Consider the following 12,466-nt stretch of genomic DNA (forward strand, 5'->3'; position numbering starts at 1 on the left):
GTTTAAATACCAGCAAACCCCGTATTTGTACCCCACTTTGCATAGTCAACGCTGCCTAGGAGTCCGTCCTCACATCCCCGGGAGTGGAAGATTTCTGATCCCAAAGCTCTTTAATAATTTGATTTCTCGATGGAGTTGGATTGAGAAAGGCCTTTCAGCCAGTGGCAGGTTTTGGTTGGTTTTTTTTAAAATTTAATTAAAAAAAAAAAAGAAAAAAAGAAAGAAATTAAGTTTTTCCAATTGAAAAAGTTGGTGGGCTCCAATTTGTCCAAGGTCTCGAAGAGTCGCGACATCTGACAGCTCTTGTGTTGTGGTGAAATTCATTAACTGGCTTGAAAAGGCCAAAAAAAAAAAGAAGCTGCTGCCATCTTTTCCACTATGTCTGAAATTCCTGTCGTTCTCCATAGAGAGCTCATAACACTTGGTTACCTGCACATAACTCCTGGCTCATAAGAAATTATGAAACTTAACTTCTCTTTTCATTAAAAAAATAAAATATTCAAGACTATCAGCTTTTATATAAAATATCAGCAAGCCCAAAAAAAAAAAAAAAAAAAAAATCAATTGCTGAGGTAACTTCATACCTTGAGGTAGCTTTTTTTTTTCTTTTCTCTTCTTTTTTTTTTTTTTTTTTTTTTTTTTTTTTTTTCTTTTTTTTTTTTTCTCTCTCATTGCTCAAACACACAGCAATACCTGGCCTTCCCCCACATCTTCCTGTTGTTGCAATGGTTTAAAGGACAGTAACTGCTGCCATGTTCCCTTATCAATGAACCACCCACCTTCCTGATGCTCCACGAGCTGAATTTCAAGCTGGGTTTGGCTTTGGAGGCTGCACCCAGGAAAATGCCTGCTCGGAGCGAGAGGGCTGGTCTCCACTTCAGAAAATAAACAGATAAAAGCATCAGTGCGAGGTTTGCTCCAAATTCCCTCCTTTTATGCCCAAATTGCCTCATCTGGGGGTTGCTCCTGGGTCTCCTCCCACCCAGAGAGTGCAGGATCTGGCAACATCCCTCTCCCCCCAGATTAATCCCAATTTTGTTTTTCCACCCTCCCACCCCAATTTGCAGGAAAATCAGTGTAAATCCACATTTTGGCTGGATTTGCAGCAAAAAAACGCGGCGCGGGGGCTGCCCCAGCCCCGCCGTGGAGACAAGACCTTCCCCTGCCTGGAAGAGGTGATAGCGGCAGTTACTGTCCCTTCCAAATACTCAATATTAAAAACAAATCATTAAAATATATCTAAAATATAAAATCCACATAAGAGTGACGGGAATCAGTAACCATATTACATTCGTTTGACGTATATATTTGGTATCGTCTCATGAGAACAGTTATTCTTACTGCAGAAAGGAGGGTGGTGGTTGCGGTTTTCTTTTTTTTAAATAATGAAAAAAATACCTTTATGAACTAATAAAAATGTGCCAAATTTCAAGAATATTTTTTCCCCACCTGGAGAGATTTGGAGGGGGGGGAATAAGACACAAATAGCCCCAGGGGAGTTCACGTGAGCTGGCACCTCCCCAGTTTGCTAATAAAAATATTCCCTGGGTGTTTTCTGAAAAAAAAAAACCAAACAAACCTGTATTCCCCCGCAGCTGAGCCCCCGGAGGCTCCAGCAGGATTTTGGGGTGCAAACCTCCCACTCCGGGTGGGGAAACTGAGGCTGAGGGCGGCTGGCGGAGGACGTGGCAATGGAGTCAGGCACAAAACCGGCGCCGGCTCAGCGGCAAAACCGAGCGCCCTGCGGCTGAGCATCTCTCCGCTGCACCCCGCAACCCCTCCGGCTCCCTCCCCACCTCCCAAACCATTCTGCACACATTTAGTTCCCATAATCTGATTACTAAAGAGATGAAGATTAATTCAATGTTTCCTACCAAGCAGGGGTTTTTTTTTTTTTTTTTTTTTTTTTTTTTTTTTTTTTTTTGGTGGTGGTTTATTGCTGTTGCTTGAAGGGAGGAGTGAAAAGCAAAAGCCCTTCCCCTCGCCCCTTCCCTTCCCCGGACAGTTTGCCTCGTCTCTAGGACGGGTTGTCACCTCCGCAGCGGAGATCACTGAGAAAAATGGTCGCATGTCCCGCTTCTGCCATTCTTTCATAGGCTTCGGAAAAAAAAAAAAAATTAAAAAAAAAAAATTTTTTTTTCTTTAAACTAACTTAAAATGAAAAGAAACATTCAAACAACTGAAAGAAAAAAATCATCCTGGAAAACAGAGGTGCTCTCCTGGCTTCTAAGGCTTTACAAGGCACTGCACTGCAGGCAGCACAGGCAGGAGGAATCCTGCCCTCCCGCACACCCGCTGGTGGTTCTGAGGCTGGAGAGGTGCAGAGCTCCCAAGGGACCCAAATCCATTTGGTGCTAAGGTGGGGGGTTTTTTTTTTTTTTTTTTTTTTTTTTTTTTTTTGCCTACAATGGATCTCATTACCAACAGGGGTTGGTAAGAATCCACTGGAATTTCTCAAAAAAAAAAAAAAAAAAAAAATTAAAATAGGGGGAAAAAAAAAATCAAAATTAAATGCTCCAAAAGGCTTAACATCGCTCTGGGAATATCCACCAGCCGTGGAGAGGGAGGGAGCGAGGGGTCAGGAAGACGCAGCCGCCGGGCGCCCCGGCTGGGACGGGACCTCCAGAGGCTACTTAAATGAGAGGGCAAATGCTGCACCCGCGAGAGGGGGACCCAGCACCGCGGTGGCCGCGGCTTCGCCACACCGTCGTCCCCCGGCACCCAGCGCCGCGCCGGCCTCGGCGGAGCAGCCGGCTGGCCCGGCGCGTTGCAGCACCTCTCGCTTCATTTAAGTAGCTGTCCTGGCACGTGGAGCTAAAAACGGACCCAATTTTCTTTTTTTACCCTAGCCATCTACCTTGGAAGCCAATCAAAACTGCCTTTTAATCTCGATCGGTTAATGAAAAAATTAGCATCTGTCTACGGTAACTGATTCCCAGCCACTCTTAAGCCCGGCATTGGCTTGTTCCGCTTTTCACGTTGGTGTCGGTGCTGCTCTTATTTCCTCCGCGCTTGCGTCTGGCCGCTCTGTCCCTTCTGGTGCTGCTGCTTCACCTGGGCCAGGATGTCTCGGATCTTGCGCTGAGCCATCTGTGGATGTAGAAGAGCAAAGGGAGGAGCTGGGAGGGAACCCCAGGGCCAGCAAAACAGCTTTGCGTGTCGTGAAAAGTGCAACGGCTGGGCGAAATGGCTCCTGGAAATCCATTCCTGCCCTATTTTTTAGCCTGGTTTCCTCCAGAAGTAGGGGTTTGGGAGGTCACACTCTCTGTGCTTCTCCCACCATCACCCACTTCTGCAAACACCACCAGCCAGGCATGGAAAAAACTTCCACGGGAGGCTACACGCATGGACACAACCCTATACGAGCCATCAGAGAATCCACTAGTGCTAGCGCGGGAGCTGCCGGAGCCGTACCTGGCTGGCGTAGAAGTGCCCGATGATCTTCACGATGACCTGTTCGTTCTCGTCGGGGGTCTGGTCCCGCGGCACCACCACCTCTGCCGCCGTCAGGTTCTGCAGCTCATTGACCTGCGGGGTAGGGGCAGAGACCACCCCATCGCATTGTGCGGGAAGCGCAAGCTCCTCCGGGAAGTCCCAGCCCATCACCCGGGGAAATCTGTCCCTGGGATGTCCCCAGGCACTGGTATGAAGTAGCCACCCTCCCAGGGATGTCACACCCCCCTCCCAAATTCCCACCCAAGCATTGCTTCTGCTTACGGTTTTGCCCCCTTTGCCGATGACCCTGCCCGCGGCCGAGGCGGGGACTCGGATGTGCGTCTCCAGCTTCACTTCTTCCTTCGGTCCAAAGAAGTTCTCCTCCTTCAGCTTCCCGTAAATCCTGCCTTGCGCCTGCAGAGGGGAGGGAGGACGGAATCAGGCACCACCCGAGACGTCCTACCCCCAACACGTCCCCACCACGTGCAGCCGGCTCGGGGGGTCTCCATCCCTGGGACGCGGGATGGGCCAGCATCCCACGAAATCCCAATTCCTCAGGGTTTTAAACCAGCTCAGCCCCTGGCAGAGCCAATGTTGCGTTAACCCAGCCACAGACTGGGCTCAAAATTGGGGTCACCGCCCTGCTCCTCCCTTCCCGGCTCCATGGGGTGGCAGAGAGGGGCACCCCGAATCCCCCGCGGTGACGGTAGCGCAGGGGGAACCTTAAACTGAGCTTCTGGAGGGCCCGTGATGACAACCATGCGCACTTTGGAGTCCGGCGTCTCCGGAGGGGCAATCTGGAGGGGGGAGAGAGACGGTGGCTGCGGCGGAGAGCGGCACGGCCAAGGTGGCAGCCGTGCCCTCCCTCCCCTGCGCCGCAGGATTGGGCCCCCAGCCCGACTGCCTGGGCTTTTTGGGTGGTTTTCCCAGCCAGAAAGGCCCCCCCGCTCAGGGAGGTGCTGGCAGAGGTGTTTGGGGGGGGGCGGTCCGGGGTCTGTCCCCGCTGGGGCAACACTACCTTGATAGAGGCACTTGCGAACCGGGAGAGCTGCTTGATGTGTTGGCCCTTCTTGCCGATGATGGCACCGACCGCCTGCGCGGGGATGAAGACGTGCACCGTCTCCTGCTCCGGAGGCTGCGGGTACAGCGTCACCATTCAGGGCTCAGCATCACCGTTCAGGGCTCAGCACCACCACGGGGATCAAGGCTCTAAGTCCCCTCCAAGTGATGCCCATGCGTCTCCCAAGGGTGCAGGGCTGAGCCCCCCAAACCCTGTGGGGTCTGAGCCCCTTCTCCACCCAGTTTGCAATAATTTACAAGACCAGATCCTGCACCCACGCTGGACCTGACCTGCCTGCTGACAGCAGGGGATGCTGAAGGCATAACCCTTACCATCGCAAGGGTCTTCTCCATGCAGGGGACAGCCCCGAGGTGGAAGCAGGAGCAGTTTGAGCTGCCCGGTGTTCACCTACCATGAAGGAGCTGTATGGCGCAGCTCCGGAGACGCTGCTCGGCGGAGGAGGTACTGCGTTGGAGGAGGCAGGGAAGAGGCCAACCGCAGCCAGGTTAAGGCCAGGGATGAGGTGAGATTGCAACTGAGGGCGAGAGGAAAGAAATGCTCATTGCTTTTATCAGGGCAACCTCCTAGAGAGCTCCCATCAGCCCAGACGCAGGGCAGGACCAAACCCCACTCACGCTCATGGCAGCCACGTCGTTCTCGTAGGCTTCCCTCACTTTCTTCATGATCTCCTGCTCCGCTTTGCAGCAGTTCTCGATGGAGCCCTTCACCGTGATGGTTCTTTCGGGGTTGTATAGAGTCAGGTCCTGCAAGCTGATGGGAAAACCAGCGTCAGCACCGAGACCCCACATGACCAGCGCTATGCTGGGTCCTCTGCTCCTTCTGATGGGTGCCATTGCAGTGCTGGGGACATGGGGGGCCACTGCCACTGTCCACTGGGACTGCCTGGTCCCAGTCAGAGCAGGGACCAGCACCATGGTTTCCACGGGGAAGTCCACTCTGCCTTCCCCAAAAACATGGCTTGAGAGTAAAACCCCAGTCCTGGCCATCAAACCAGCTGGTCCTGAGTTCTGGAGCCCTGAAGGGACGGGGAGGGGACACCAAAGGGACGGGGAGGGGACACCAAAGGGACGGGGAGGGCAGCACAAAAAATATAAAGCCAAGATTCTTCGAGAGAGCTTTGGGGAGTAAAGCAACAACGCCACAGGCTGGCTTCCCAGCTGACAGACAGGCATCTCTGCCCACTCTCATCACATCACCCATCTCCTCCTCATCCTCCCCACCCGCCCCGGGCTGAGGAAGGTCTGCCCTGGTTTCCCCAAAGGAAAAGAGGATCCTTACGATGAGATGGTGATTTTTGTCTCTGTGTCCTGCTCCACTTTCTTCAAGTTTCGCCCTTCTTTGCCAATCAGGCGCCCCACAAAGTTGTTATGGGCCAAGATTTTCAGAGGCACTTCGTCAGCTCTTGAGAGAGGAATGGGGGAATAAAACAACATGAAGGATTACCGCAGCCAGAAGAGAAGGGATTTGGTACAGAGGGATGGGGGAAGCTCAAGTCCCCTTGCTTGGAGTCCCTGGGTCCCCCAAACCAAAGCTCCTGCACGCACGGGAGCATCACCCGGCTTTGGGCGTTAGGAGGGTACCACAGCCCAGCGAAAAGCTGCAGATGGGATACGCATGCACAGAAAGGCAGGGGGAAACCTTACGTCTTGGTGTCCTTTGCCTCCTTCTGCATGATCTCCAAAATCATCTTGCAGGCAGCGGAGCAGCCCTCGGGGGTGGAGTGGATGCTGATGGCTTTTTCTGCGGCTCCTGCGTTTTCTTTTCGGTGCACGTCGATCCTGCAAGCACGGGATGGGCTCTGGGGAAGGGGAGCAGCTCTGCGGCTTCCCAGCAGCACGAGTGCCGGCTGCTCCGCTCCCCATGAACCGCCTGGAGCTCACACTCGACTGTAAGGTTATATACACCCAGGGGAGATGAGAGGAGTTAATTCTGGCCTCGATACTCGACATGGATGCAGTAGCTAGAAGCTCAAGTCACAGAAATCCAAATAAGGCATCAGCATCTATTTATTTTAAGCAACAGGAGTGATTAAGTAGTGGAACAAGCACAAGCCTGGGGGACAGGATGGGCTGTCCATCACTTCATGTCTTAGATAAAGCCTTCCTTGGGGGACAAGAGCCGTAGCCAACATAAGCTCAGGGGCCAAACGCAAGAGCAGGTGGGTGAAGCTCAACAAGCTCGTGCTAAATGAGACCGGCTGAAGCAGCGACATCCCTGTGCGCCTGCCTGGGTCCCATCCCAGCCAGGGCAGCCCCGGCAAAGGGAGACACATAGGGAAGCGCAGCCAGAGAAAACTGTCTGGGACAGGGCATGGGAAAGTGGCTCTTGGACACACTGCCCTGCACAGCAGGACAGCCGGAGGGGCCTCAAATAGCCCCTTCTCAAAAAAAAAAAAAAAAAAAAAAAAATCCAGCCCCAAAAATCACTGCAAACCACAAGGCGCAAACCAGCTCACAGGAGAATGGACTCACTTGGACTGCGTCTGCTTGGTGATGTTCCTGATGGTGGCCCCTTCCTTGCCGATGATGGCACCCACGTACTGGGTGGGCACCAGGAGACGGAGGGGGATATCCACCGGCTGCTGCTTGACCGGTGCCCCGGCAGTGACGGGGGAGCCCTGCCTGGGAGCACCGCGTGCCCCGAAGCCGCCTCGCCGCCCGTTCTCCGGCCCTTGCATGGACTGCTCGTCAGGGATGTAGGAGACCTTCAGCGCGTGGTTCTCCAGCTGGTGCCCGTTCAGCTTCATGATGGCTCTGGAAGGAGAGAAGGAGTTGGGGGTGAGGGTCCCTCCTGTCACGCTCCCACGCCGAGTGGCAACGCATCAGTTCGGCTCAAAACGGGCCAAGCCCTCACTGGCATAACGCCCAGCAAGGGAAGCACCGGGAGTGGGGAAAGGAGACGTCGCCGATGCCGTGGGGACCTGGCAGGACTTTCCACCCAGCCTGGATGAGCAAAAGCATTTTAAGGGGAACCTCTCCGAGCACCCAGGGCAAGGACGGGATCGTGCAGGGAGCGATTCCCCCATCTCCTCTGCCTTATGATTTTTGTCCAATATCTCAAATCCCTCTCCCGGCAGGACTTCAGGGACTGCAAGAACTGAAAACTGTCGATAGATGGGGCTGGCAGCAAGAGCAAAGCAACAGCTTTGGCCACCGCTCTCCACAGCTCCTTCAAACCTCCCCAGCTTTCTGCGGAGACAACCCAAACTGCAGCTCTCCAGAAAGTGGTCAGTGACTCAACTCTTGCAAAAAAAAATAACAAAACAAAACCCAAAAAACCCTAAAACTGGCCGAACAGAGACTTTCCCTGCTAGCAGCCTCATCCCTGCAGGATGCAAAGGGACCAGAGAAAGATGCTCAATGAAGCCCACGCATTCCCAGAGGAGGAAAAAGCAGGGGAGAAGGGCTGCAGATCTGAGAGCAAAACTACTTGCACAAAATTCTTTTGCTCAGTGGTAAAAGAAACTCAAAATATTTCACTTTATGGGGTGCATAACGCAGGGTTGGTGCGGATGGACAAGGGACGGGAGGACAAACCAGGAGCGTTCCCCTTGCTGGGCTCCACGGCCAGACCCTGCCCTGTGTTATTACAGAAAGTAAAACGAGACAGCGGTTCCCCCGTGAAGGTTTGCTGCGGCCGCACATGCAACCACAGCAAAGTTGGGTTTGACAGCTGAAGTATTATCGGCCGGGCGGCCCTTTGGAATCCGGCGCTTTGGCAGAGTGACCGCAGGGGATGTCCCCGGGGATGGTGGCGTGGCCGCAGTGGCCACATTTGACACGTTCCCACCTTGGTGACAGAAACCTTCCCGGATAAAAACCTATGAATCAATCCCCACGCTCCTCCAGGCTGCTCTCCAAGGAAAGCGCTGATCCTGTCCCTTTCCAAAGCCTTTTGACGGGGCAAAAGGAAAAAGAAATAAACAGTGATGAAAACCCAATTAATTTTCCATTTGCATTTAGTGCAAAGTCTGATCTTCCCTGGGCAGGATGGAGAAGGGAGTTGCAAGTCTCTCAATGACACGGCCATCAGCCAGAAAGGACACGTGCTGCCTGACGCCTACCAGCTCCTATGATATTTGATCTCATTATTACTTTTTCTGGAGACCTTACTCCCGAAATCATGCAAATACAAGAAAATCTCCACTTTTCCTTGAGCAAAAAGTTAGGTTTTTACTCTCTGAACTGCCGGGAAAAGCCTAAAAACTTAAACGTCCATCTGAAGGTGAAGGAAAAGAAATCAGAGCTTGGGGAGGGTGTCCTCAAAGACTTGCTGCATTTTTATCCAAAATTCAGGAATTCTGAGGTCATCTGACTCAAATCCTGTTTTCTGCAAGCGGGGAAGGGGCCGGAGCCGCAGCAGGGAGGACAGCCCGAGCTGCCAGGGGTCCACAGGACACTCACTGCCTGGTCTGCTCCCGGTTGGCGTAGGTGACGTTGACAACGGCCGTCTCGCTGTCCGTGTTCACTGAGAGCAAACGAAGCAGAAATTAGAGAGGCAGCACGAGTGCCTCAGACCAAAGATCCCCCCAAAAAGCTGAGAGACCCCCTCAGACAAGTCCCTGCTCAGATGAGTCCCCTCCGGGGCTTCCCAGGGATTTGTAAGCATTTTTCTCCTGCAAGGGAGAAGAGTGTCCGAGGGCTCAGGCCACGCTGGGACTCATCCCGGGCAGCACAGTCCCTCCTGCCTTATTTAAAGGATCCCTATATGCCATCGTGCTCTGCACCAAACCCAACTCCATCCTGCCATCCCTCGCCAGAGCCCGGGGACGGTCCCAGGAGCTCCTCTGAGCCCTCCTTTCCATTTCTAGGAGGGTTATGGTAACTCTACTCTCATTAAACATCCCGGGGGCAATATTAAACCTCCTGTCTCAACTGATCACCATCAGAGGCTGAGACAAAATCTGCCAAGCGGAGACAGATAGTCCCCGGCCAGCCTCGGGAGAGCATCCTGCAGCTTCCCCCAAAGCGGCTGCCGGTGGGTACCCACGGGTGCGGTGGGAATGATGCCGACCTGGCACCCGATGCGGGGACACCCACGTGCGCTGCCCAAAGCCACTGCATGGGATTCGTCTTTTAGCAACAGGGAACAATAAAAAAAAAGCCCCAGCGACCGGGCTGAGACCTCTTGACATCTTTAGCTGCGGCTTCTGCTGACAAAGCAAAATCGCATGTCCGTCCTCACCCTCCTCCCCCCGCAAAAATAGCTGGGGCAGAAAATATCTTCAATAACACAAGTTGGCATCTTTTTTCAGTCCTACCTTGCTCGCAGTTTTCTACGGTGCCATACTGGGCTAGCAAACCATCCAGAACCTGGAGAAGGGAGGAAAAAAAAACCACTTTACACTGGGATTGTCAGGACAGACCAGAGAAATACAATCAATCAATAAAGGCAGCTTTCTAGTCATTAAGATTTCACAAGCAATTAGATGAAGGAAGCTCCTGCCTGCCCCAGGACGCTGGACCATGGGACCTCAGAGCCAAATGAGGGGGGGAAAATTGTCGGGGAAAAGTCCCAGCAGCCAGCAGGAAGAAAGGATCCATTTTGTTCCTTATACAATAGATAAATCATATAACCCTGTTATTAATGTGGATTTTTGTTGGTGTGGCTTACGTTGCTTCTACCGCTTGAATTTACTCCTGTAACAGAAGAGGAATAACCTACGTGGACACAAAAGTCTAGTATAATTAGACCCAATTAATAACAAAGAAAAGGATAAATCAATTTTAACCCCAAGTACAGAAACTGGGGAGGGGGGGGATTAGTCCTTAAATCTGATCTACCCTTCTCCGCTTGCTCCTCTTACCTCCCATCGCAGCTGGGGTGGGATGTTTCGGATTTGAATTTTCCGGCTCCTGAAATAAATGAAAAGCGATTAAAAAGCAAATTCGGTGTCCAAAACACTGCCGTCTTGCATTGAACTGTTGCACGTTGATGTATCTAATCAAGCTTTGCATTTCCATACGCTATCGGGGTTTCTGATGGCTTTTGGCTAATTACACCCAGCCTGGTCGGTGCTGGATTTACGCTGGGAGCTTCACCAAGAACAAGATGCCAAAATCCCCCCAAGCCTTTGGCACTGGTTGGAGCCCTAACGCAGGCACGGCTGGAAAGGCAGACGCTTTTGCCAGATTAAATAGAAGGATTCAAAAGCAAAAAGGGAGCCGTGTGTTCATGTAACCTGCCCTCCTGCACTGGAGGCACGAAGAGACAACCCTTGGGATGCCACCAACCGCTGGCGGGAGCTCCCGGAGCATCACTGCCTCATCCAAAAACCCGGCTAAATATTAACCGGGGAGATCAAGGCATGGGCATCCCAGCTCCACCAACCGAGATGGTCTCAGGCTACTTCTCCACTCACATTTTTGGCTCTTCCTAACCTTACTTTTCCCAAAATAGAAACTCTTTTTTTAATTCCGACACCAAATTTGCCCCGGGGGTGCTGTCCCCCCCCATCCCACCCCTCGCTGTGCAGCTGCTGCAGACAGCTGAGAGCAGCCGTGGGCTCGGCCGGCAGCTCCGGCACTGGCACACAACCACACCGCCGGGGCTGCCGGCACCCCGACATGCAGCCAGACCCCCCAAGACCCCCCACCTAAAGGCAATGACACCTTTAGGTGCCCAAGGCTTTGAAGGACACAGCTTTGTGGGTGCAACCCACATGCAAATGGTGCCAAACCCCCACGGGTGGCTGGTCCCCCCCATTCGCCTCTGTTTTTCAGGAATAACCAAACTCACTGAATTTTAAGATGCCTAAAGAAAAGGAAAATAAATGCCGCAACCGTGGCAGGCAGCTCAGCACTAAATCGGGTAAATATCCTTGGACCGGCTCATCACAGACCCAGGCTTCAAATTCAAAGTATTTGTGAATGCATGAAATAATCCAAAAAAGGAGAGAAAATGAGATTCCAGATCCTTATCTTCTAATTACACAACTTCAGAAGGTGGCTCAGCTCATTTGTCAATGAGAAGAAATCATCTCGGCATGAAATGGCCCAAAGCCATCGGTATGATTTAGCCACACAGGTAAGCATTCCTCCTCTGCCCCTTCATCCTGCAAGGTAAAAGCAGCTGCCTCGAGCATCCCCTCTGATCCGTGCTGCTGATGCAAACCCCCACACATCAAAATTCCCAAAAGAGCTGGCCTGGTTTGGGTGGTTTCAAACAAAACCAGAACTGATGTTTCCCAAAGTCACCAAAGATTTCCCAAAGATTCAGACCGGAGGAATGGGATGGCCAGATTTGGGGCTGCTGTCCCATCTGAAAGTCAAAATGAAGCACAAAAAAATACGATTTTCAGAGCTCCTGCCAGCTCAGCTACCGGGAAGGCTCCGAAACACCAAATTTTGTCACTACTACAGATGCAAGCCAGGTAGATGAGGAAAAAGAAACCAACCCAACCCTTAAAATCACAGCATGTCGTGGGGGGCTGCAGGAAGCAAAGTAGGGGGAGCAAGCTCTGAAACCAGATCTCTCGTTTACATGCTAATCCACATCCCAAAATGAATGGGAGAGAGATTAAGAAATTCAGAATGCGAAGAATGTCACAGTCCAGGGAGGGTCAAAAGGATTTGAAGTGATAGAGGAAACCCCGTAGGTCTCCCACCGCCCACCCCTGCCACGGAAACTTGTCCAGATAGCTACAAGCATCTGCACGGGCAGAGCATGTGTTCTGCACATACGTGACCAGAATCGAATGTGCTACGGAGAGAAAAGAGCCATTTATGTCCTCACACCGTAATTCTGCTGGTGGCATCTAATTTTCTCTCCCCACCCCACCCCCAAAAAAAAAATTTAATTAAAATAAGAATCGGATCTCCTTTTCTGAGCTTGCTGGAGCGCCTGCCCAGGCAGAGCATCGCCTGCATCCGTGCTGGCTGGGCAAGGCGAAGGGGCTGCTCTGCGCCTCACCGGGGCCACTGTGCTTTTATTAATATGTTAATTAACCAA

General features: G+C 52.3%; 1 protein-coding gene across 1 annotated transcript; it reads right to left on the minus strand.

The window, feature by feature from the left end:
• Positions 1-2,837: 2,837 nt before the first annotated feature.
• Positions 2,838-10,367, minus strand: IGF2BP1 (insulin-like growth factor 2 mRNA binding protein 1). Its single transcript, XM_010585490.1, has 13 exons — positions 10,323-10,367; positions 9,777-9,828; positions 8,920-8,983; positions 6,988-7,269; positions 6,160-6,294; positions 5,795-5,917; positions 5,131-5,266; positions 4,908-5,030; positions 4,454-4,570; positions 4,158-4,232; positions 3,718-3,849; positions 3,415-3,528; positions 2,838-3,090 (listed from the first exon to the last, which is right to left on the minus strand). The coding sequence occupies exons 4-13, from the start codon at positions 7,260-7,262 to the stop codon at positions 2,998-3,000; spliced, it is 1,323 nt and encodes a 440-aa protein (XP_010583792.1). The 5' UTR covers positions 7,263-7,269; positions 8,920-8,983; positions 9,777-9,828; positions 10,323-10,367; the 3' UTR covers positions 2,838-2,997.
• Between the last annotated feature and the right edge of the window lie 2,099 nt (positions 10,368-12,466).

Source organism: Haliaeetus leucocephalus, unplaced genomic scaffold (assembly GCF_000737465.1).
Source record: "Haliaeetus leucocephalus isolate CR32 unplaced genomic scaffold, Haliaeetus_leucocephalus-4.0 Scaffold110, whole genome shotgun sequence".
In the NCBI taxonomy this organism is placed as follows: domain Eukaryota; kingdom Metazoa; phylum Chordata; class Aves; order Accipitriformes; family Accipitridae; genus Haliaeetus; species Haliaeetus leucocephalus.

What these genes read in the sequence shown, in the direction of transcription:
- IGF2BP1 (XM_010585490.1), bottom strand. Translation starts at nt 7,262, where the DNA reads ATGAAGCTGAACGGGCACCAGCTGGAGAACCACGCGCTGAAGGTCTCC. An exon ending in ACAAAAATCACCATCTCATC is followed by an intron (nt 5,267 to 5,794) that starts GTAAGGATCCTC and finishes TTTTCCCATCAG; the next exon opens with CTTGCAGGACCTGACTCTAT. An exon ending in CTCCAGAAGCTCAGTTTAAG is followed by an intron (nt 3,850 to 4,157) that starts GTTCCCCCTGCG and finishes TCCCCTCTGCAG; the next exon opens with GCGCAAGGCAGGATTTACGG.